Raw genomic sequence first — 26,370 nt, forward strand, 5'->3', positions numbered from 1 at the left:
CTATCAGAGGACTTTCTTCCTCCCTCCATCTCCATTGAGCTCTGCAGTGTGTGCGTTTGTGTGACTCATCGCCAGCCGATTTAACTCCGTGATGGCCATGTGTGCTAAGGACAATGAAGGAAACATTTTTATCTGGAACAACTACTGCAGTTTTCATTTTGTGTTAAGCGATACAACCGTGAGATAGAAATAAAAGTACTGTGATTCACATTTTGATATAATGGATCAGAGAAATGTTTAATTTTGCATTTTCTCTAAAATAAAGACTTTAGAAATTATACAAATTTAATGTTTCCACCAAAATGCCATTGTTTGTTAGATCTCAAAGTTTATTATATTATATTAAACTTATGCTATAATATAAGTATGCTATTATTATTTATATGACATTTTAACAGAAACCATGGTACATTTTTGTAAGGATATATGCAAAAATCTGCTATAAATAGCCTATATTATACAATTAAACTACTATGAGGTGTGCTATTATTATGTATATGACATTTTATCAAAAACTGTAGTTAGGCTATATTTGGTTTTAAAGCAATATCCAAAAGCTAGTTCTGTAAAAATATATAAATGAAACTATACGTATACTACACCTTGTCTATCGTTTACAAAATTACAATATATCGTGATTTGTGAATAAGACTGGAACAGCAAGCGGCTCATGTTAAAGGTTGGTTGATGAACGTGCGCGCAGGCTCGGCATTGCGTGCGCGCGGATGACGCATGGGTCAGGTGACGCCTCATATAGCGCGAGGAGCTGTCCAGTGCTGAAACACACCGGGCGCGTTCACATACACGGACATGCTGTTTAGGCTCATTCAACTGATCTGAGATCTGCAAAAAGGTAAGGGGGTTCGTTTTAATATTCATTCACAGCGTTGGATGGCACGCGACTTGGAGCTTTTTCTCCTTTTCCTTCCTGCTTTGTTTGTTTTGATTTAATCACCAAGCGCACCTGATCTGTGGTTTAGAGCTCGAAATCTCTTTGTTTTGTTTGTGATAAGGTTTGTAAAATGTGTTTTGAGTAGAATAATGCTTAACCAAGAGCTTTCTTTTAATAAAAATGTAAAATCTCTCATTGATCTCTATAAGAGATGGGTAGCCACAAGTGAAAGGTTACCTTGACAACAGGCGGTGACTCATCCGGTGCTGTTGTCCTTTATAAACATGTTGTGTTCCGACTTTCTTTCATTACCGCTTTGGTGCTTGCAGCATCTCTTCTGCTCACTCCAGGAAAAAAAATTTGGGTTGCAAAGCAACTCTGAAAGCTGCACAAATAGGTTGTTTAAACTTGGTGAATTTTAAATGCTTTCTTGTTGTTACATTACAAGCATATTGCCTTAAAAAAGTATAGTTGCAATATTATGACAAATCACTAATTTTCCTGTTTATTTATTTATCTCTAGGCGGTATGATGTCGTCGCTACCAAAACTGTCTGCCGGAGGAGTGGTGGTGCTGCTCGCCTCCCTCCTCCAAACTCTCACCGTGCAGGGCGCCTCCATGCGTCACCACCGCCTGCGAGGTGGAGACCAGGGTGGCTTCTTAGCTCCCAGCGCTGATATGATCAAAGCTCTGGAGTACATCGAAAGTTTGAAGCAGAGAGCCGACGGACCGGAAAATCCTACCGGAGACTACGATGAGGTGGACAAATTCAGGTTTCTGGTGCAGCTCGCCTCCCTACAGGATGAGAACCCGGCCAATCGTGAGGACGCCACCCACTGGCCGGACAACAAGGTGCCTCAATGGGTTCGATCTTTGCTTAGGATGCTGGAACAGGCTGGAGAGAGCGTAGACACCCCGGCAGTAGCCGGCAACGAACGACGCCCTCACAAGAGCAGGCGCCCGATGGCAGACGCGGAGAGCCCCATCGGTGACTACGCTGGCTCTGTGAAGCCACACAAGAAATATCCGCTGATGTTTGAGGACGAGGAGAACGGCAGAGACAGCAAGCGAGCGACTGAGGATCTGGACGAGCAGTACACCCCTCAGAGCCTCGCCAACATGAGATCCATATTCGAGGAGCTTGGTAAACTGTCAGCCGCACAAAACCAGAAAAGAGAGAAGGATGAGGAAGATGGCGAGAATGACGATGACCTATACAGGGTGAGAAACCAGGCGTACGAAGACGTGACTGGAGGAGAGGAATGGGTGCCATTGGAGGAACAGATGGAAACAGAGGAAATGGTTAAAGGAAGTCGTGAGGAATATGAAAGAGGATTGGCAGATACCGGGGAGCAGAGTGAGATCATAGAAAGGCGAGCCAGCCCCGTGGACGAGGACGATCCAGACAATGACACCAAACTTGAGGATTACTACCTACTGAAGGTCTTGGAGATGACAGATCAAGCTCAAAAACGAGATCTGACGGAGGGAAGGAGAAGGCTCCCATCACGACCCTCTCTAATCGACCCCAGGGCGATCAAACAACTGCTATCGGCTATTTCGACAAAGCTCCAGGTGCCTCCTGAAGACCTGGTTGGAATGCTATTTATGGAGGAAACCAGAAAGCAACAGCGCCTTCCTGAAAATCAGCCGATTAGAAATCCCAGCCAGCCTCGGTACAAGAGCCGGGTTATCAAGTATTACAACGGCCGACAGCCAGAAGTTACGGTGAGCAACATCCCTCATGACGTCAAGACTGAGGATATCTTAAAAATTCTTGGTATGGGGAACCTGGCCAACAAAAACGCAAAATTATCTTTTCTAAAGCAAAGGCCCTACAAAACAGCCATGACGAAATACTTCAACCCAAGCGGAAGACGGGGAAGCTTGATCCTGTCTGACTTAAACAAACCTCTAAGCAAAAGAAATGATGATTACGACGATGACGACACCGTAGACGAAGAGTCGACCTTTCTCGCAGCCAAACTTCTCACGGAGTACCCGGACACCGATCGCAAAAGAGCCATCGATTCTACCCCGAACGGACAGCTACCTTACGAGTTATACGAGGAGGCTATGAAAGATTTCTTTGATCAGGTTGACAATGGAAAAAGCACGCCCTCCAAAAGAGACACCCAGGCGAAAGAGGAGGCCGAGGCGCCCCAAAAGCCGCCCGCTCAAGATTCAGAGAGCGGAGGGCAAACACCGCCCGCACCTGGAACAGAAGAAGTTAAAGAGCATCACGGGAAAATAGCTGCAGGAATGTGAAGGGTCCGATATGTTTTTTCCACACCCATACCCTGATAAGTCCAACCTTTCATCTTTTGACGGGGTTGCAACGAACGACTTCTGAACTGTCCAATTGCAAACTGCTTGTAGTAAGATCCAACCAGTCAGTCCTGCCGCGGGAGACTCTTCAGATTATGGGTGGGGTTAAAATAACACCCATGGGACATGCCTATATCTCCTTAAAAGTCATTTTAAAAAGTAAACCAATGTTTAAAGTGCTTTAGTTTTCATGGAATCCTATATGATGTAAATACATATATATGGTATATCAGTGTGCAGGGAAGTTTAAGTGTATTTTATCTGTTTGGTGGTCCTCAAAACGTTTTCTTTATTTGTTGGTATCAAGAGAATGTCCCTGTGTAGTCGTATAGGACTCCTATTGCTGCAATCTTACAAGCTATTTCATTATGAAACCAATAAAGGTGGATGTAATTCTCATTTCTACATCATTTTGTACGTGTTCTGACGTGTGAGAAGAGAAATAAAGCATTACTGTATTATTTTTCCTCTCGTTGCATTGTGCTGCCTTATTAAACAGAGCTGTGGATATTTCACACAAGTGTGTACAAGTGCGTTTGAAAGCCGAATTACAACTAAAAAGCTTTATCTCTGCTAGGCTACTATAGATGTGGTACTATTTTCCATTTGTATATAGAATGCATTTGCATATACTTATATTTACATAAATATCACATAAATTACATTTGATTTCAAATAATGAAAGATGCCTACTAGAAAGAGAGAAAGAGAAATTGATAGCACAGTTGAATTTCATTTCAATTTATGGTGATCAGTGTTTGCATTAAATCAGCTCATTTGGATTTTAAAGGACACACCCCAAAACGCCACATTTTTGCTCGCATCTAGAAAGTGGCAATTTTAACATGCTATAATAAATTACCTGTGGGATATTTTGAGCTAAAACTTCACATAAGCACTAAAAAAATCATAATATGACCCCTTTAAAAGGTTTTTCAGTGACAAGAACCATCTCTGGTTCCTCAAAGAACCATTTCTTTTTTTACATTTTTATAATCAAAGAAAACTTTTTTCACCACAAATAACTTTTTAAGAAAACCATGTGAAAACAAAATATTTTTTCTATAGCATCATGAAGCACTTTTGTAAAGAATCAGAGATGCATCGGCAGGGATAGCAGAGAGATTATAAACCGTGAAGTAATGAACAGACTGTCTGTCACTTCCTTTTCATGAGTCATACTGAACAGACTCAATCACAGGAATAAACATGTGACAAGATCATATCAAAAACATTTTTAATAAGACAACATCAACAAAGTGGGCTTACAAAGCAGCATTACAATTCCTTCGAAGACTCTTTTAACTCTCCATCTAAACATCTCCTGAGACACGCGACATGTTAAATAACATGAAAAGGCACTTTAAATAAACCAGCTTCAAATATATAATCCTATTATAAAATGATTTTGGTAAAAAGTTGAGTATTATGCACACTGCAATTATAATATCAAAATTCAGTATTAATTGAAAACACAAACATACTGTAGCCAAAATTTAAATAATTAATTTGTGAAATCCAAGTATACCCTGATACAGTTGCATAAAAATTGAGTAGTACGTCCATCTCTGAAATAATAAATACAACAGTTCTTACGTAGCCCTCATGTATAAAGTTACGATGAGAAATTGTGTCCTGAATGAAGGACACAAGCTACATTGCATTGACGAATCGTTTCCTTTGTCATCTTTCATTGCATCTGCTGTCATCAGAAGGCTGGTTTATTCATGTATTCTTCCATCGTCTGAAGAAGAAAAAACAATGCGTCACACACGTGACAAAGACTCGTTATCTTATGAATATATTTTAATATAGAACAGATGCAGATGACAAAAACAAAACAATTAAATGTGCTAATGTATACAGATGTTAATGTGCACCCATTTATGTGAGGCATGCTGGGAAACCTGACATTTCTCTCTGACTCTCTCATCTTCAAATCAATAATGTTTTATGAAGGTGATGTCCAGAGTAAAGCTTTATAACTGAGAATCATTAAAACAGCTGTAGGTTCATTTCCAGGCAGGACGCTCAGGGACGTTCGGCTCAGAAATGAGTATTGATGAAAGCCTTGTGTTCAGAAGTCATACAAATTAAACCTACAGGCATGTTCAAGGACGACAAATAAAAGGCTAATCTTTTATGCATGAGCATACTGCTGAACAAAATGTACTTATTTTTCTTAATTCTCAATTTTCAATTGCAATATTCAATTTCAAAAGTGTAATGAGGATCACATCATCGCTCACTAATGCTTCTTGATAATGGCACAAACTCATAAGCTACATATTAAAGCAAATACCTTATGAATAAAACATACAGCATAAGCTCCTACATGGTATAAAACCAAACTGAGCTGTACTTATTTCTGTAGATACATGAAACAGCTTGATGCTAAGCATGCCAAGGTCATGGGTTTGATTCATGGCAAATGCATGTACTAATAAAAAAATTCAAGCCTGAATGCAATGCAAGTCTGCCAAATGCATTCAAATAAATGAAAAATGAGGTTAAAATATTCAAGCATTTTAAACAATAAGTGAATAACTCATGAGAAAAAAAATCCACATCCAGGCATGCACAAAGATTTTATAAACCTTTTTTGCAGGACTGGACCACAAAACCAGTCATAAGTCACTCGAGTAGATTTGTAGAAACAGCCAACAATAAATTTTCTACCATAAATAAAAAACATTATTTATCACTAGTAATACGTGTTGCTAAGGACTTCATTTGGACAACTTTAAAGGGGATTTTCTCAATATTTAAATTTTTTTGCACCCTCGGATTTCAGATTTTCAAATAGTTGTATCTCAGCCAAATATTGTCCTATCCAAACAAACCATCCATCAATGGAAAGCTTATTCATCTCAAAGGTTTTATGGTTCAGGATCACATATTAAAAACACCAAATGGGTGATTCTCACGAAACCATTGAAACACCACGGCACTAATGATTTTAGCTTTAAAATGTGTAATATAGTAACATTAAAAAGCATCAGAATTAACACAATACTGTGTTCTACTTTGCACAATGTGTGATTTCAACATAAAAATTTATTATTGTAAATTTTATCTCATTTTCCGCTGAAATTCTCATTACCGCAATGTATCCGGCTGTGTTTGAACATGCGTTATGTTGTAATTTAATCAAATTAACACAAAAATATTAAGGAAAAAAATAAATGGATGTTTTGCTAGACTACTTTAGATGACAGAAAAAATATTTACTGAATATTCATGTATTATAATAATGAAGAAAAATTAGGAAAATTATGTGTCCATGTCTGATGTTCTCATCCTCCGCAACACTTTTTGAGAACAGTTTAAGCACACATACAGAATTTTAATAAAGTTTGATTTTGAGTGACCAAGCACATGGACCAGTTACTTCAAGATGGCTACCAGGTAAGATCATTTTTTTACAGTTAATTTGAAATATTGTCTTGTCAGAATGCTTACACGACATTTTGATTATCATTACCGCAACAGATGCTTATTAAATGTTAATTTAATTAATAGAAGCATAATACTTTGATTTTAAATGCATGTGCAGAATCTCCAAATTATGTTCTTGGTTTGTCATGTCATTTTGAAAATATGTCAGTGTTGATGTTTTCTGACTGTTGCGGTAATGAAATTTTTTAAGACTAATTTTTAAAATTATGTTACAAAAAGTGTTAAATGATAAGTAAAAGTTTTTAAATTAATGTTCCCATTTACTCCAGACTTCGTTTTTCAATGTCTGGTGGGGGAAAAAGTAAATTTAAGCAATTTTTACATTTTCATGCTTGACATTTTTAAAACCAAGTTTTCGTGAGAATCACCCAAATGCTTTTGGAGTTATAAGATGTTACACTACAAATAAAGACATTTTTTAAAACAAAAATCAATGCATTAATAATTTCTTTGAAGTATTTTGAATGGCAGCATTGTAACAAAACCTATTATGACAAAAACATATTATACCTAGGTTGGTAGCTCACTAGAATTCCAGTCATCTATACCTTTAACACAAGTTCAAGATATCTGATCTGAATTTTTAAGATTTGTGATAACAGCACTGATCTTACCTCCTGCAGCATGTCTGATGCTTCCACAGACTTTGCAATAGACTGTTTGGACGTCTCTTGTACCTCACCACCCATCAGAAACTCATCTAGAATAAAATAAGCCTTCTCGAAATTAAAGATGATGTCGAGCTCACACACCTGTGATCAAGGTGAGACAAAAAGACCACATCAGACAACCATGACAGATCTGTTCCTAAGAGGTCTGTGAAAATTAACCTTTGTAAACATAATGGCCCTCATTTATCAAGTGAGCATACGACAGAAAACTGTGTGTACGGTTGTTTCCCCGTAAGACTTGACATTTATCAATATGGACGTGAGTGGCAGCTACGATCAAATCTCACATCAGGTTTCAACTTGTGTACACAAGTTTTGAGTTAGCATTAAGATATATGTTTAACTACATTAAATACTTAGTAATTATGTGAATTATTTCATTATTGGAAATTAATTAAACATTGATCACCATAATGGTTGAACAGCCAACATCTAAAACTAAGTTGAGAAAAGAACTTTACAAGTAAGGTGTAAAATGAGTTTTACGTCTCAAACAGAGATGGTGAGAGAGAGAATAACAGAGCTTTTAACTCTGCTTCAGTGTTACTTTTTAACACTCTGTAAGATTAGGACAATATGTACAGATTTTGATGTGCAAGAGATTTCATTTTAACTTGAAAGGTCAAAGTTCAGTATCCATGGAGACGTGGCCAGGTTACAATCTTTAATGTTGTGAACTCTAGGAGTGAGGCATCATTTATATGGGAGCAATATTCAAATTACGACTGATTTCTGCCGTCACATATGTTAAAGGCGGAGTCCACGATGTTTGAAAAACACTTTGGAAAAGGAGACGGGACGACTACCAAAACACACTTATAGCCAATCAGCAGTAAGGAGCGTGTCTACTAACCGACATCCTTGCCGGGTTGCGTATGTGTGGGGCGGGTCTATCAACAGAAGGTCCAGATTCTATTGGGGTAGGGGCGTGTTTGTTTAGGTGATTTCAAATATCAACATTGGCTTTCAAACATCGTGGACTCTGCCTTTAACAGCCGTTCATTTGTGCAACGAAAGTGGTTGCATATGAAACTTTAAAGGCGCTCTATGCATTTTCTGCATTTTTGTCAAACAGCGACCCCTAGAATCGCTGGAGAATACTTGCAACCGTCGTAATTTCCCACCCCCACTCTGTACACCTCCGAAGATGTCTACTGTATCATTTCATTTGTGTTCTTTTATTGTAATGTAAACATTACAAAATGCATGACAAAGTTAATTGTGTACGTTGCATTAAATAACATGGGTGTTATAATGTCACTATACATGATTATTGCTATTTATCATTATAGTTTGCAAATTGTGCATGTTTACACTATTTACAACCTCTAGGCTTATTTGTCCTGATATTTATGTGAGATATTGACAACTGTTGTCATGATAATCGCATGACATACTACAAGCAAGCGCAACAATATACAACATAGACCGCAAACAAGTTTACAAATAAGAGATTTACTTACTAGTCCATCAACAAGATCGCCAGATCAGCATCCCATCCAGTGCTGTCTTTTAGCTCATGCCAACGAGTAAAAATCTGACCGAGTGGGACTTTTGTCCGGTTCCTAACGCGGTCAGATTCTCTTTTCCTGCTCTCTTCCGAACGCACTTTCTTAACTTTTAAATAGTTTGGCATCACGTCTCAAATTCGCGTGCGCAGTTGTTGTTATAGGCTTGATCGACTTCATGCGGCGCTGCAAGAGCCAACAGCCGGATGACCTCAAAGTGCCGTCTCGGATCATTCTCGCGGTACTTTGACGTCATCCGGCGGCTAGTTCTTGCAGTGCCGCACGAAGTCGAACAAGCCTAACGTGTGTGACGTCGTTGCCGTAAAGCAAGTTGTGATTCTCGCAAGATTTGTCAGGGGCGGTTCTCTCAAGCTTGCATTGCTGGTTTTTCTAGCGGCGTCATCACCGAGCTTCAACAGGAGGATGATTCGCCCTACTATGACTTTGTTTACCACCGAAATAACTTTGAAGCTGTTATATAAGGTAAAATAACTGCATAGTGTGTCTTTAATAAATCAGATTTTTTTGCTCGGATATACGCTGGTTTCTACATCCGTGGATAAATGAGGGCCCATATGTCAAATACTTGACCCTGAGATGAGACATAAAATGAATAATTATTCTCACACACATTGCCAAAGTATTTGTCAAGTAGTTCCACGTAACGGTGCAAAATCTCTAAAGCAAGAAGTTCGTTGTCTTCATTCTCCAAACCACAGCAGAAGTATAAACTGGCGTATCTATATAAGCAAACAAAACACTATAATAAGGTGCAGTACAAAAGTCACACTACAAATGCTAATGCCTCTATTCTGTTTCATACTTTCTAACTTATTACATTTATGCATATGGCAGACACTTCAATTCAAAGTGGCTTACAGTGTATTACAATTTTATCAGTATGTGGATCGAAACCTACTCTATTAGTACTGTATCCATACCATCTTAAACATTTTTATCTATAGTTTCTATTAAGCATCAGTTGGCAGGAAGGTGTAAAATACCCAAACAGTGTGATGGCTCAGAATTATGATATTATTAGGACCTACTGTAGCATAAAATCGCTGCTGTGACCTATAAAACAGATACCCTTTACAGAAAGAAAGGTTAGAAAACAACTTTTAAATGAAACATTTTTAATTAAACTGTTCTTGAAGCGAAGACATTCGCCTCCTCTTTCCAACAAGTCCTCTTTCCTACAAGTTTTTTAAACCGACCCCATCATCATTTTATGGGCACTTCCCGTGGAAAAGCACGCTCACACATCAATCAGAGTGAGAGCGAGAATAAGGACGCTCATTAGCGTTGTTTCTTCAAGCAGAAGTCACAGGAATCATTGCACGCGACAGCTTTGTTTTATATCAAGAGTCAACAATGGCATGAAAGAAGCAGCATGTTTTTGGATATGAGGAGAAGAAAGCCTTGTTCAGCTTTCCAAGCCAGCCTTATGGAAACAATGGATATGGTTTGTTTATCCGGAGTAGCAGTGAAGTTTTGCGTGTGTGTTTGTTTAAAGCTGGATTTCGTTAAAATGGGGTGGTCCCAAGAGGGTCATGAGTTGCAGGCGGTATGTAAAACTGCATCAAATGTCTGTGTTTTGTTGGCGATGGCACATAACTGCAGATAATGTAGATGACACAAACATGTAGTGAATCAAAAGTTATCTAGAGATAGCGGAAAAATGTTTTTTTGTGTGTTGCTTGCTAGTGACTCACTCCTGACGCTGGATGCCTCCGGGATGCCTCATTTTTTGGAAAATATCGCTAGAGCTGATCTGTGTTTTAGAAATCGGATAAAACTAAAGACCTTTCAGAGATAGGAAGGATGTAATACTACTGTATATGAACTCAAGATTAACATGAGATGAGCAGAAACAGCACGTGTTATGTGAGCTTTAAAGGAACAGTAAGAAATTTATCTCAATTAATCATAAACTGGCCCTGATATGTTACTAGACATTAAGAATTCATTTTCATTTCAAATACTTATATCACTCACAACACTTGTCTGGCCAGGATATTGTCATTTAAAAATTGGAGTTGCAGCCCTCAACTGATGTTTATGTTGTCATTTTGTGTATTGGCCACCAGTTGTTTGATTGCAGTACCAGTTTTAGCCACAAGTTTTGTTATTGCAATACCAGTTTTGGCCACAATCCTACATACTGTTCCTTTAATAATAAATACACATTTTTGTTTTGGTATCTGAAACTTCTAAAAAACGCCAGCAGGACAACTGTCAGAACAAATTTGCAGTTTAAACCAAGTGTTAAAAATTCTGTTTAAATTATACAAAATTCAACATAAGATACTTGGGCATTAATTTATATTCAAAACCTTTCCTATATACAAATTTCACGAATATCAGTAGTTGTTGTGATGTTAGGCTAATTGAAAGCTTTTGTAAAACAAGGATGTTCTCAAATGTCAAGGTAGTACAACCACATAATGCGCCTTTAATTTTAAGACGATAACAAGTATGAACAGTAAACATGATATCACATCTAGTGAACCCCAGGTGGTCTTTATGGCTAAATGAAAAGTTTGTAGATTCCCACAAATACTGAAAAAATTGCCACTTTAATGTAATGAGTAGGTTGGTACACTCTGTGTCAGCTGGTACAACCAATGTAAAACTAGAAAAAATGCCATTTTATCAAACACATTTTAATTGCTTTCAAAAAGTATTTTTATGAATTTTATATCACAGGCAAAATTTTATACCAGCATTAAAGTAGAGGTCTGTTAATTGTAAATTCATTGCAGAGGTCAGGTGCTGCAACCAGAAAGTCAAAGGGTGCATTTGCTATAAATGCCCCTACGCAATAAAACACATTAAGCTAAATTATTTTAATAAGCTAATCATTTAGCTAATCATTTTAGCTTTAATAAATGCAAGCTAATGTTGTTTATAGTTGGGCGATATGCCCCATATATAGTGAGATTGTCCTACACTGTAAAAATAACTTTGCTTCCTTAAATTTTTTTGTTGAATCAACTGGGATTAGCGGAAACAGCACGTGTTATGTGAGCTTTAATAATAAATACACATTTTGTTTTGGTATCTGAAACTTGTAAAAAATGCAGACGGGGCAACTGTCAGAAAAAAAATTGACAGTTTTTCCATTTAATGGTGCACTTTTGAACAAAACTCTGGTACGGCATGGACACTTTTCAACCATCTATTTATTCCTGATACAGTATTTACACAACTTCATTCTTTAATATAAGGTTTTGCTTTTAAGTGTGTAGCATTTACAGAAGTGACTATTAAATGATAGATGGATAATGCTTCAGAAATAATAAATAGGCAAATATTGTCATACAATATAAGCATGTGGGTATATTTTCAGACTTTGCACTGGGGTAATAGGACTCCATTGTTTTTGAAACCAACAATTCAATTCAAATGTATTTATATAGCATTTCAACAATGTTGCATTGTTTCAAAACAGCCATTTTACTTGAAAACAAGAAGCACACAGACTGAGCTCTGACATCAGCCAATGACATCTTTAATGACAGCACAAAAGGACTGAACCGCTTTAGAAACTAACACAACTATGGGTGACAAACACCACTAGGGTTTACAAAACTCTGAATGTGGGATTTTTACTAATAAGACAACATCAGACTTTGTATGCTGAATGACAAACTGTAGGGTATGTAAGAATTTAGCTCACACCAAAAATTAATGACCAACATGGGGCCCAAGATCAAAGGCTGCGTAACGATTAATCGTGACTAATCGTTTGCAGAATAAAACTTAATACATCATATATATGCGTGTACTATTTATAGATGGTTTCAGTAACAACATAAACACGCGGCTTTCGTGGTCATCACGTAACTTCCGGTAAACTCTGTGAAGAATAAATAGCAACAAAATCTTTTTAAAGTAGTTTATTTATATATCAAGCAAAATAAACAACACGTAGATTACATAGGAACCCAAAAATGGTTATTTTCGACGAGGTATTTGTTTAAGAGTTCAGTTTCAGCAACTAGTCAGACCATTAAACAAACAGAAACGGGAAGTAAAGTTCGGATAAGACACTTATCGCGTCACTGCACGTGCGCCCAATGAAACGGTCTATAATAATTATGTATATAGTAAATACACATGCAAGTACATATTTAAGAAATATTTGTGTATATACATTTTTATATTTATATTTAATTTATTTAATACATCTTCTTAAAATTATACATATATGTGTGTATTTATATATACATATGTGATGTAAACCAAAACGTTTATTCCGCAAACAATTAGTCGCGATGTATCGTTATGCAGCCCATGTTTTGTCAGCGCTTTCATGTAGCTCAGCTGGTAGCTCAAAAAGTCCTGAGTTTGATTCCCAGGTAGTGCACATACTCATAAAAAATGTATAGCATAATGCACTTTAAGTCGCTCTGGATGAAAGCGTCTGCCAAGTGCATAAATATAAATGTTTTATAACATAGAGAAAATGGTTAATTTCATTCATGCTGTATATGACACTCCTGACTGCCTGGGATTAACCCTCACCTCTTATAGACAATCTTTAGGTCCCTCCAGTGCAAGAAGTTACACGTGCGTGGTTTCCGTGCCAACACCATAGTGGTCATGTCCTTCACGATCTTCTTCCTCTCTCTCTCGGGAAGGGGCAGGAACCATTTCTGCAGACGTAACTTTCCCTGACGACTGAACAGTAACAGGAAATGCATCTGTCAGATAGAAACAGAACGGCATTTAATTGGACTTTAATAAATGGTTTTCATCATTTCATTTTTGGGGTGGGCGTGGTTGGTAACCTAAAGCCTGTAGGTTAAAAGCCCAGAGGTAATGAGTTACTAACATACCCAAGAGTACAACCTGTTCTACCCAAGAGTACAACCTGTGCACTTTTCATTAGCCTTTGCATATGAAGTAAATAACATCAACAATCGTTTAATTAACACTTTTTTATGTTGATATATATTTATATAGTCAATTTATTAGTTATGCAAAGTTCATCTGACAGACACATTTATATTCCCCTTTAATCCTTCCCTTGAATGCTTAAGCGCTTAACTGAGTTAAAATTTATAATTTGTACTTCATTTACTTAATCAAGCAGTAACTACCCAAATAACATACTGATGTCAAGTTAACGTGTGAGACAATCATTGTTTCTTGCAAATCTCATGCCAGCGTGTTTTCTCAGGCCAACTAGTCGTGAAACACACAAGAACCCAGTCAATATGCCATGTGTGGCACGCCATCTCAACGTTGGTAAGTAAGCCTAATAAAAAAAAAGATTGTCTATTTAAATGGCAGTCACATTAGGGTGATTCCCGCGAAATTAGACTTATGAGGTGTCATTAAACATTTTGATAAAAAAAAGTAAATGCAAAGTAAGAGTATCAAAATAAGAAGCATACAGTTAAACATCTTTTTGTGTACTATTTTGCACATGATTTCAAATGACATCATACAAAACAGTTTTGTTTTTTTCCACATTTAAGGGGAAATGTGGATTTTGGTTCTTTGACATGGAAATATTTATAATTAAAAAAAATCTAAAAAATAAGAAGCTTCAGTGCATGTTATACTATAAACATTTACAATAAAGAAACATGTGGTATTTGGTGATCATTGGTAAATGTAGAGACAATAATAAGGAATATAAATGTGTCCAAGAAATGTGTCTCATCCTCCGCAACAATTTTCAATCATTGTTTAAGCCCTAAAAGAAATAACATTTTCAAAAAAAATTATTGGAAGGAACATAATTGACTGTGACACTCAAGATGGCTACCAGGGAAGCAGTTCTTATTTTTTCTCTCCAGATAAAAGCTGAAATTTTGTTTATCATAATACCTAGACAACGTTTTAGTTCTCATTACCGAAACATAGGTTTGTAAATGCATATATTTAATGTAATATCATGTTGCGGTAATGATAATTTTTGATAATGATAATCTAAAAAATTGTAATAATTTTATAGGAAATATATTTTTTAAATCCTCTAAAAATAATGGTTATAGTAAGTCCAGACCTTAATCTTATATGTGCAAAAAATAGGCTTTAATGGCTTTTTTAAAAAATCTGGTGCTGGACACCTTTTAAGTCTGGATTTCGTAAGAATCACCCCATTACAGCTAACATGACAATAATCATTTCCAACATATAGAATAGAAAAATATTGAACAAATATACAGAAAACGAAAATATACAATTAAAATATAATTAACATAAAGAATAAAATAAAATTAAAAAGGTAGAAGATTATCATTCAAATAACGTAAAAGCGTCACATATAGACCTAGTTCAGTGGTTATCAAACTGGGGGGCCCTGGGATGGTGCCAGGGGGCCCACGGTTTAATGACATTTTACATTTTATAAAATACATTTATTTTCATAAATTCTGTGTTATAATAATTAAATCTCAGACAAATAATGCTACTAACCAACAGCACTACACTGAATAATTTAAAGATTTGTTTAATTCACAATTTAAGTTATGGAATGTTTTATGAAATTCATTTTCTTTGTGGGCCCCAAAGTGATGCACGCTGAACGTATACGCTGAGAAAGTTTGAGAACGTAGGTTACGCATGTAACCATGGATCTGTGGGACCGAGGGATGACCGTCACTACGGTCTAAAAAGGAATGATCGCCTTCGTTCTGCCTGTCACCGAGACCATATGTCAACAAAGTCATGTCCATGACCTCCGGAAGCAGAACGACCCGCGTCTATAAATAGCAGAGAATGCTCCCGGTTCAGTCTCCTACCTTGAGCGCCTCAGAATGGTCCGAGCGACAAGGATAGTGACGGTCATCCCTCGGTCTCACAGATCCATGGTTACATGCGTAACCTACGATCTGTTTCGACCTCACTCTGACCGTCACTACGGTCTAAAAAGGGATGACACATACCAACAGAGTCGCGAGGAACCCAGGATCAATTAGAACCTCGCTCAGTCACAGACATGAGGGCAGCGTCGCCGACCGGAGCTGGTCGAGTCACATCCACCCGGTAAAATCTTGTAAAAGTGCATGGCGTAGACCACGAAGCCGCTGCACAGATGTCGCTTGCTGCCACACCCTTGAGGGCAGCCCAAGATGTAGCCATACCCCTAGTAGAATGAGCCCTTGTACCTGTTGGAACTGGTATCCCCTGAGCCTTATAGGCATGGGAAATAACCTCCACCAGCCAATGAGATAACCTCTGTTTGGAAAGCGGCAGTCCCTGCCTTGCCGCCCCATAACAGACAAACAGTTGAGAGTGCGTTCTTCTTAAAGCCTGTGTACGGATCAGATAGGCTTTCAAGGCCCTGACTGGACACAATGTGCTAAGCTTGTCATGCTCTGCCTGTGAGGCAGCGGAAGGCTGGAATTGGGCCAGCTCCAACACCTTGTTCATGGACTGCTGATCAAGCACTTTTGGCAGGAAAGCTGGATTCGGCCAGAGTGACACGCCAGTGCCCCCTGCCTGCCACCTCAAACAGTCATCACTAACGGAGAGAGCACACAGCTCCCCGACTCGTTTAGTTGAACAGAGAGCCAAGAGAAATGCTGTCTTAAGAGACAAAGACCGTAGATCTGCGTCTGCAATAGGCTCATAAGGACCTTCAGTGAGAGATGTCAGAACTGTAGGCAGGTCCCAGCTTGGTGCCCGCAAAGTGCGACCTGGACGTAACCGGCGGGCTCCCCTTAAGAACCGGCTAATCAGAGGGTGCCTACCCAGGGATGTGTTATCTGCCCCCTGGTGAAAAGCTGAAATGGCCGAAGCATAGACCTTAATCGTACTGGCTGCTTTGCCCAGATCAAAATGGGACTGCAAGAAGCATAATACTTGTGGCACGGGACAAACCGTTGGCTCGATGCCCAAGCCAAAACACCACTCTGAAAAGATCCTCCATCTGAGTGCGTAGCCAGCTCTGGTAGATGGGGCCCTGGCATTATTAAGTGTCTCCTGTACAGCCTTATCTAGCTGTCCATCGATGGGCTCTGCAGGGGCCAAACCCATAGACGCAGGGCTCCCGGGTTCGGATGCCAAATCTGCCCGTCTGCTTGCGTCAGGAGATCTGCTCTGCACGGCAACTGCCATGGCTGACCCTGCAGCATCCGGAGGAGTTCTGGGAACCATGGCCTCGCCGGCCACCGTGGCGCGACCAACAGGACTGAGTGTTGGCCCTCTCTGATCCGTCGGAGAACCTGAGCTATGAGAGGGAGTGGAGGAAAAGCGTATAACAAGCCTGTTGGCCAGTCTTGCGACAGAGCATCCAGGCCCGAACTGCCCTCCTGCCCCATGAGGGAGTACCATTCTGGGCAGTGTGTTGTCTCCGCTGAAGCAAAGAGATCCATCTGGGCCGCACCGTAACGCATCCAGATCTGAACAACTACGTCGGTGTTCAACCTCCACTCTCCCGGGAGTGGCCCTGTCCTGGAGAGAATGTCGGCCGCTCTGTTCTCCACACCTGGGATGTGCACTGCCCTCAGTGAGGAAAATCGAGGCCATGCCCATATCAGCAACTCCTCTGCCACCTGGAGGCATCGCTGGGACCTCGTGCCTCCCTGGTGATTGATATGATACACTGCCGAAGTGCTGTCTGTCCTCACCAGAACATGTTGGCCTTGCAACTCTGGCAGGAATTTCTGAAGAGCAAGATGAATGGCCTTCAACTTGAGGACATTTATGTGCTCCTTCATCCACAGCGGCTGCCATGTGCCCCTCACTGCCCTTCCTTCCCAGACAGCCCCCCAGCCTGTCAGGGACGCGTCCGTTGAGATGACCTGCCTCCTGTGGGGAAGGCCCCCCAGTGGGACACCTTGTAAAATGAACTCCCGGTTGCTCCAAGGGCGTAGGGCTTTGATGAAGGTTTGAGATATACGCAGTTTCCTCTGCCTGTCGTCTCTGGGGTGAAGATGGAAAGCATTGAACCAGCACTGCAGGGGGCGTGCCCTCAGCAGGCCCAGAGGAATCACTGCTGCTGCTGCGGCCACCAAGCCCAGTAGCTTTTGAACTCTGTGAGCTGTGACAAGGCTGCCCAAGTGGAACTGCTTCGTCATGTTGATCAAGCTGTCTGCTCTTTGTGAAGTGAGAGATGCAGTCATGCTTACCGAGTCCAGAAAGATGCCGAGGAACTCTGCCTGTTGGCGGGGTTGCAGGTTGCTCTTTCTGTGGTTGACCGTGAAGCCTAGCATTTGAATGTGGGCCAGAACTGTGCTCGTGTCTCGTACTACCTGCTCCTGAGAGGGGGCGCACATGAGCCAATCGTCCAGGTAGGGCAAGATCTTCAACCCTCGAGCCTGGAGGGGGGACAGCGCAGCTGACACCACGCGAGTAAAGACCCTTGGGGCCAGAGAAAGACCAAAGGGAAGGACCTGAAACTGGAATACCCTGCCTTGAAAGGCAAAGCGCAGGAAGGGCCGGTGTTCTGGACAGATTGGGACGTGGAAGTAGGCGTCTTTCAGATCCAGGGACGTGAACCACTCCCCCTGCTGGATAGACTGCATCACCACCCTTGTGTGGACCATTTTGAAGGGTAGCACCTTGAGATATCGGTTCAAGGGCCTGAGGTCGAGAACAGGCCGATGACCGCCGTCTTTTTTTGGAACAATAAAGTATTTGGAGTAAAACCCAGTGAGCTGTGCGCTGGGCGGTACTTCTGAGATGGCCCCTTTCAGAAGTAACTCCTGGACCTCTTTGACGAGGACGGACATTAAAACAGGGTCTTTTACGGACGTTATCTTGATCCCTGAAAACGTTGGGGGTCGCCGCCGAAATTGTAATCGGTAGCCGCGAGCCACCGTAGCCACGACCCAAGGGTCTGGCACAATGCCTTCCCAGGAGGTCCGTGACAGCTGGGAAGGACAATCGACGGGCGACCCGGAACTCCTATGCAGGACCGCCACCGCGGCCTGCACCCCTGCCTGTGCCCCGCTGTGGTCCTCGTCGTCCCTTAATTCTGGAATTTGAGGCTGTACGTCGGTCAGGTGCACGAAATCGCCAGTCCCGTGCCTCTGGGTTGTCACCTGCTGATGGAGGCCGGGTAGGCTGCCGCAGCCTATACCTACTGACAGGTGGGCGGCTGGCAGTTGAAGCAGACCTAGAGCAAACCCTCTGGACAGCTTCCCTAGATGCTGCAGTCCGGTCAATCCGATCAAGCACCTCCTGGAATCCAGGGTAAAAGACGTGTCCTGGTACCACAGGGAGGTTGAGTAGCTCCTGTCTGATGGCATTTGGCAGGGAGGTTTGTGCCAGCCAAACTTGTCTGCGACACAGCACTGCAGAGGCCATAGCATCCCCCACGTCACGTGTCAGCTGGGACTGGGAAGACAGAGCCGCGTCGACCAGGGCCCTGGAATCATGATCGTCTGGGCCCAGTGTCTTCCGTAGAGCCGCCAGGGTGATGGCTAGAGCGTTACCCATAAGGGCCGCTCGAGCTGATGCGTTGAAGGAATTAGTGACCAGACGGTCCGTCTTGGCACACTCCTTGCGAGGGCACCGTGGATCGGAGGATACACGGGAAAACCCCAGAGACGTCAATGCAGCCATAGGCGACTCAACTGGTGGCATGTTCCCCAGTCCAGTTTCAACCGGATAACTAGCATTTGCCAGCTGGCGACAACCTGCATTAAACTGGGGCCGTTTCGAATTTGTACCCCATGATGACCTCAGCATTGCAGTATAGTCATCTGCTACAGGTATCGAAGGCCGTGGTTCAGGTCGGGAGATGCCCTCCCAAACACCTCCAGCGGGAGCCGGAGCAGATGTAGGCCCCTGAAGGCCCAAAACCTTGGCAGCGCTCAGCACCCGTGACATCAGGGAACTGACAGGGGCCTCTCCTGGCTCCGTGGAGCCGTCAGCTGGCTCAGCAGAGCTGGAACGTAGCTCCCCTTCGAGGTCGTCGCCACCTGTGGTGTCGTCCACCACTGTGTGTGAAGCGCATAGGGATAACACATCTACATTGTCTTGATGTTCCTCCTCGCCGAAGCTCTCGGGCCTGGCTGAGAGGGGATCCTCATGTAATAAGTCCTGTTGGTTACCTTCTAACTTGTCCAACCTCCGTGACAGAGCCTGGAGAGCCGCAAGGATCTCGAGTGACCCCGTGTTGCTGCTTTCTGCCACCGCAGCTGAGGCAGGGGGCTTAACAGATTTGGGTGGCTCAACCTGGGTAACTCCATGGGGGAAATCCCGCTGTCGATCACGCGAACGTGAACGCTTGCGCTTGTGTTTATGCCCATACCTACTGGAGAGGGACGGCTGGTCAGGGGAGCGCCGCTTCCCGCTCCCTTCCTCACGCACATGGCCGCGCACCTGGCTGGCCCGGCGCCGTCGCTCGTCCCTGGAGAGATCGCAGGCTGCACTACAGGGATTGTCCACGTCTTCCAGCACGTGGGCAGCTCCAAGGCATGTGGGGCACTCCCTGTGCCCATCCCTAGAACTCATGGAGGCGTTGCAGATCCTGCAGTAGTGGGAAGCCATTGCAGCAACACAGAATCCCAATATAATGCCTGGAGTCCTCCTCCAGCAATCCGCAAAGGTAATACGGTGGGCCGCACCAGCGCACGAATGCACTTAGCGGTCGCACACTAGCCCCACCAGCTGCAAACAGGGGTATAGGGTGTGTCAGAGGGGAGTATTGCAGGAAAAAGTGTGATTGTAGCCGCCACTCAAGGCGAAAAAAAGCACCTAAGAGCAGAAAAGCACAACACACAGTATTATGATGGCCCGCACCGGCGCACGAATGCACTTAGCAGGCACACACTAACCCCTTACCAGCTGTGAACAGGGGTATAGGGTGTGGGGAAATACTGCCACAGCCCGCACCAGCACGTAAACGCACCTAACAGACTGAAATAGTGAACAGAAAACACAATAATAACAGGGCTGTTTATAATGTACTGGAAAAAACAGCCCCCAACCAAATAATTCAACAAAAAATAGCACTAGCAGCAGACACAATACACAAGCTGAAAACAGCAGTAAATACAAACACAGATAAAATGGCGGCCCACACCAGCGCGCGAACGCACTTAGTGGGCTCGCACAAAGCCCACGGCTGCGAACAGCAGTAGAGGCACACGGATAAACAACTTAAATTACCCGGAAATCTAGTGCATATAAGTTTAAATGAAAGGTATATACCTAAAAATAATAAGTCAATACACAAACCACAACAATTCTCGGGGGCACAAGGCACCCGCACCGTTTAGGTAGCGAATTAGTGGAATGCAACAAGAAAACAGTCAGGAATTTCTTACCTGAATACGTATTCTCTTACTCACGGTCTCGTATGAGGCGATCAAGGTGAGAGACTGAACCGGGAGCATTCTCTGCCATTCATAGACGCGGGTCGCTCTGCCTCCGGAGGTCATGGACATGACCCCGTTGACACATGGTCTCGGTGATAGGCAGAACGAAGGTGATCATTCCTTTTTAGACCGTAGTGACGGTCAGAGTGAGGTCGAAACAGATCCACTGATCTAGTGCATTATGCTTTAAGCTTATTATTTCTCAACCAATGTAGTAACTCCATATAATGTTTAAATCTATCTGAAATAACAAAAAGTTGGGTTACCCATTTCTGGTAAGCCAATCATTGGCTCTTGCAAGTCTTAACTGTGTGTTTTGTCAAAGCAAAACACATATGAGGAATAGTCACAAAACTTTTGAGAACTCATGACTGTTTTACCTATACCGACATAGAGCGATTTTAGGTTTTAGATAGATAGTGTTTACCCAAATGTTTAATGTCATGAAGATTATTAAGATCTATTTACATTACTTATCCAGTTGGCTACTTTATCCATGATTTAGCTGGCTAAGCCGCATATGTAAAGTCAATAACGAGAAAAAGCAAACTATATGCAGCTGTCAGCTAAATTAAAATACCCAACAAATCAAAATCTGATTTTAGTTCTTTTTCATCATCACTGCAATAGATCTTTTTTGTTATTTTGAATTGTGTTAAAACATAAGCAAATTAAGTACAAGACTACACATATAATATACATGTATGTAATTTCGATGTTACCAGTGCTATTTCACAGACGTATTTACTTATTCATATAATTAATATATTTTTAATTATACATTTATGTAATGTAGCACATTTTCATGGTTCAGTACTGTTGTTTTTAACTTTTTTTAATACATTTCGTTACTGTTTTACTTTAAGTGTTTAGGCTGTTTTTTATCCAGTATCAGTTGATTAATCGATTGTCGGCAAGTACGGACCAACCTAGTTATCGGTTTCTGTAAAATTATGTGACATAGAGACAAAAGCTGAGACAGAAATAAAGTCCATTTCAGATTGAGAACTAAGTAAACTACACAGACATGAACAAAATCAATATGACCCTCAGCAACAGTGAGACAAAGAGTCCATGCAGACCTCACGATTGATCTGTTTGTGAATATTTTTTCCCACATGGGAGCTGATCAGCTCAAGGCAGTGATACTGAGAGCAGAACCTGTGAAAACCTCTTCTCGTATTACACAAAACACTTGTTCTAACCAAGACGCACATCACAATTGAGCAGTAAATATACCACAGCCTATTTCTTGTGGTAAGTCATGCTATAAAATTCATCTAATAGCATAGATAAGACTCAGATTGAAACAGGTGACACTAGCTGCGTTTCCATTACCCTTCAAATTGCGCAATTGAAACACAGCAATTTCACATAAACTCCTATTAGGGCTGGGATGATTAATCATGCAATTATGTTTGCTATTCTTCTCCATGAATCACAGTGAAATTCATCCAAAAGTCAGAGGGCGCTCTTGAGCAGAAACTCAATGTGCACCGCAGAAGAATTTCCAGTTCCATGAAAATGCCGATAAGCATTTTTAAATCGCTGTTCTACAAACCTTTCAGGTATTTTAATGATGATAATAAAGAATATTTATACTGATTCTGTTTGACGAATATTGCCTTTTCAAATGCATGTTAGAAACAATTAAAACTCACAGTGATTTTAGATTGATAAGGACTTCCTACTCATCAAAGAGCCATAATAGAGGTATGCACGTGACGTTACCTTTGGCGAAAGTGACTGCAGTTACGCCCACTGAGTGGCAAAAGACAGAGCGGCAGAATGTGTACAGTGTGAAATCAGCAGAAACGCATCTAAATAGGAAAAAAACTGTTATGCGATACAGATTAACAAAAATTCGGAGCTATCTATAATTTTGTTTTTTCATAGTACCTAGATGACTTTTTTAGTTCTCATTACCGAAACATGAGTTTGTAAATGGGTGATTCTCACGAAAACTTGGTTTTAAAAATGTCAAGCATGAAAATAAATTAAAAATTGCTTAAATTTATTTTTTTTCCCACCAGACATTGAAAAACAAAGTCTGGAGTAAATGGGAACATTAATTTAAAAACTTTTACTTTTCATTTAACACTTTTTGTAACATAATTAAAAAAATTAGTCATTAAATATGAAAGAACATAATTTGGAGATTCTGCACATGCATTTAAAATCAAAGTATTATGCTTCTATTAATTAAATTAACATTTAATAAGCATCTGTTGTGGTAATGATAATCAAAATGTTGTGTAAGCATTCTGACAAGACAATATTTTAAATTAACTGTAAAAAAAATGATCTTACCTGGTAGCCATCTTGAAGTAACTGGCCCATGTGCTTGGTCACTCAAAATCAAACTTTATTAAAATTCTGTATGTGTGCTTAAACTGTTCTCAAAAAGTGTTTTCCTAATTTTCCTTCATTATTATTATATATGAATATTCAGTAAATATTTTTTCTGTCATCTAAAGTAGTCTAGCAAAACATCCATTTATTTTTTTTCTTAATATTTTTGTGTTGATTTGATTAAATTACAACATAACACATGTTCAAACACGGCCAGACACATTGCGGTAATGAGAATTTCAGCAGAAAATGAGATAAAATTTACAATTATAAATTCTTATGTTGAAATCACACATTGTGCAAGGTAAAACACAGTATTGTGTTAATTCTGATGCTTTTTAATGTTACTATATTACACATTTTAAAGCTAAAATCATTAGTGCCGTGGTGTTTCAATGGTTTCGTGAGAATCACCCAAATGCATATATTTAATGTAATATCATGTTGCAGTAATGATAATTTTGGATAATGATAATCTAAAAAATTTAAATAATTCTATAAGAAATATTTGTTTAATCCTCTAAAATTAATGGTTATAATAAGTTCAAACCTTAATCTTATATGTGCAAAAAAAAATGTCTTCAAGGGCTTTAAAAAAAAAATCTGATGCTCGACACCTTCAAAGTCTGGATTTTGTGAGAATCACCCAGCTACACGTCTAATATTATTCTACTTCTGTACTTCCATCTTATATAGCGCTTTTTTACAACGTTGCATTGTTTTAAAGCAGCTTTAGATAACGAAAAGAAAACTGGAATTATTAAATATGTAGAAAATAGAATATAAAATATGCCAATATTTCACATTTTATTATCCTCATAAATAGATTAAAATCTAATAAAATGTACATGTACTTTTTTCAGATTGTTTACTTTTTGTCATTTTCAGTGTGTACAGAATACCCGGATGATCAACTGCATTTACCAAAACAGACAGTAGGCCTATACACTAATAGCCCAATGTGTTAAATCATGAACTGCACTTAACATGACTCAAAACCTTATAGGACCGTCAAAAATCATGTGAACATCTGCACCCACAAACATAAAAATGTACATATCACTCAAGGTGTCTCTCATTGTTACAACAAAAGGAAAAAGTGAACTTGCTTCCTCTATAAAAATGAAAACATAAGGAAATAACAAGGAAACAGACGTCAGCTTTGCTATTGTGCTCGGGAGGAAAACTAATTTCTTCAGTGTGACACACATGGCAACAGAGAAATAAAGAGGAAAGAGTGTGCGACAGAGTGTGCAACAAATATTAACACACACAACATACACACTTAATTCCTCCTCTGTGCAACTTTGTGATTTCATTTTCCTTCGATTGTTGTAGTCGACACAGCTGCGAGCGGATAGTAAACACAGGACAACATGCTGACCAAAACACACACAGACTGCAGAAATTAAAATGACTGTTCAGTCACAGACTATTATTCTGATGTATACAGACAATATCAGATAATGTGTTGGGTTTCTTCCTAGTGTTTATGTAGATCACTTACTAAAGTATTGTGTTAGCAACATGGGTTCCATCCCAGGTTTTACACATATTGATTTAATGTATAGCTTGAATGCACTGCAAGTCACTTTGGATAAAAGCAAAATGCATAAATGAACAGTCTGCAGAGATCTGGTCATCTTTCACCATATTATATTAGGTTGCTTAAGCTAGTTTGTTAATTAATTTACCTTAAAAAGGCCACATTTAAATATGACAAAAATTTCCATTTTTATTACAACACCAGATAAATATTTTGGTTTTAATGCAATTATGTACATTGTAATATGAAGTCCTGACTGATCACAACACTTCTGTTAAAAACAAAAAGCATTTAAAAAACTTTTAACAATTAACATTAAGTTATTTAACTTTGTAAAGCTTTTATTCTTAATTATTAAACGTTTTTTAATGATTTTTTTCTTCTTGCATATATCTATTAAGGGTTATTCTTGTAAATGATATACTAGATATACTTATATATTTATATTTTATTCAATATATTTTAACAGCAAAATGTTTTCATTACGTTTCAAAGCAATGCTGTAATTTGTACAGTAAAGCACTGATTTAAATCCACACCCAAATATTAAACTCAACAGTGGAAAAGTTTACCGAGACTTTGAACACCAGATAAACGAGTTAACCGGGTATCCCAACACAAGTCAAAATTTGAGAAAAGTTTTCTATTAAAAAAAAAACTAACCCACATGTGTCAAAGTTTAATGGTCAAACTGATCATGTGACTCCCAATGACCCAACCGGTTTATCCAGGTAGATATGATGACGTAAATAATCTCCAGCGGATTTTATTACAGATTCGTACTTTCAATGAAACAAGTTTTTGTAAATTATAGCTGCTATAAGCGACAGTGTTTGCTTTGTTCGTGAAAAAGGAAAGGCAGATCAAGTTTTAAAGTCCGCAGGTGCGCTCACGCGCTTCGACAGGTGCGCGTTCACAACCAGTTCGTGTTAAATTACCACATTTGTGATATAAACCTGCGCTTTCAGCCAAGAATAAAACATATCTTTGCAAACTTACCATCTTGAATCGAAGACGTGTGACGGAGATTGAAATAGACAAAATTCCCACTCACTTCCCGGCTGGTCAGCGGGGAGAGTGAGATGCGCATGCGCAGCGGCGCCGCTCTCCTTGGGCCACATCTGTGTGAAATCTGATTGGTCGGAGGGATACACCTGCTCTTAGAAGGGGCGGAGCACAACAGTTATTATTATATTTTATTATTACAGTAATATAATTATATCATATTCCTAAAAATATATATTTTACAACAGAAATATATTTTATATTACAATTTATTAATATAAAAAGTAGGCAATTAAATAAGTAAATACATAAATAATAC

The 26,370-nt window shown here is 39.9% G+C and overlaps 2 protein-coding genes across 5 annotated transcripts; one reads left to right on the forward strand and one right to left on the reverse strand.

The window, feature by feature from the left end:
* Positions 1-700: 700 nt before the first annotated feature.
* Positions 701-3,683, forward strand: scg2b (secretogranin II b). 4 transcript variants are annotated; one of them, XM_055203497.2, is made up of 2 exons: positions 701-853; positions 1,416-3,683. In XM_055203497.2, exon 2 carries the CDS (start codon positions 1,421-1,423, stop codon positions 3,158-3,160), a length of 1,740 nt encoding a protein of 579 aa, XP_055059472.2. In that variant the 5' UTR covers positions 701-853; positions 1,416-1,420; the 3' UTR covers positions 3,161-3,683. The 4 variants fall into 4 exon arrangements, with proteins under 4 accessions (XP_055059472.2, XP_055059475.2, XP_055059473.2 ...); XM_055203500.2 differs by lacking the exon at positions 701-853 and adding an exon at positions 993-1,013; XM_055203498.2 differs by lacking the exon at positions 701-853 and adding an exon at positions 1,153-1,289.
* A 757-nt stretch (positions 3,684-4,440) lies between these two features.
* ap1s3b (adaptor related protein complex 1 subunit sigma 3b) lies at positions 4,441-26,190 on the reverse strand. The gene is made up of 5 exons (XM_055203501.2): positions 26,046-26,190; positions 13,389-13,567; positions 9,490-9,598; positions 7,294-7,431; positions 4,441-4,964 (listed from the first exon to the last, which is right to left on the reverse strand). The coding sequence occupies exons 1-5, from the start codon at positions 26,046-26,048 to the stop codon at positions 4,929-4,931; spliced, it is 465 nt and encodes a 154-aa protein (XP_055059476.1). The 5' UTR covers positions 26,049-26,190; the 3' UTR covers positions 4,441-4,928.
* Positions 26,191-26,370: the final 180 nt, after the last annotated feature.

Source organism: Misgurnus anguillicaudatus, chromosome 2, assembly GCF_027580225.2.
Source record: "Misgurnus anguillicaudatus chromosome 2, ASM2758022v2, whole genome shotgun sequence".
NCBI classification, from domain to species: domain Eukaryota; kingdom Metazoa; phylum Chordata; class Actinopteri; order Cypriniformes; family Cobitidae; genus Misgurnus; species Misgurnus anguillicaudatus.

Coding starts and splice junctions, on each gene's coding strand:
- ap1s3b (XM_055203501.2), bottom strand. Junction 7,432..9,489: donor TTGACAAATACTTTGGCAAT/GTGTGTGAGAAT, acceptor CCTTGATCACAG/GTGTGTGAGCTCGACATCAT. Junction 4,965..7,293: donor CATCAGACATGCTGCAGGAG/GTAAGATCAGTG, acceptor TTTCTTCTTCAG/ACGATGGAAGAATACATGAA.
- scg2b (XM_055203499.2), top strand. CDS start 1,177: ATGTTGTGTTCCGACTTTCTTTCATTACCGCTTTGGTGCTTGCAGCAT. Junction 1,304..1,415: donor AAATAGGTTGTTTAAACTTG/GTGAATTTTAAA, acceptor ATTTATCTCTAG/GCGGTATGATGTCGTCGCTA.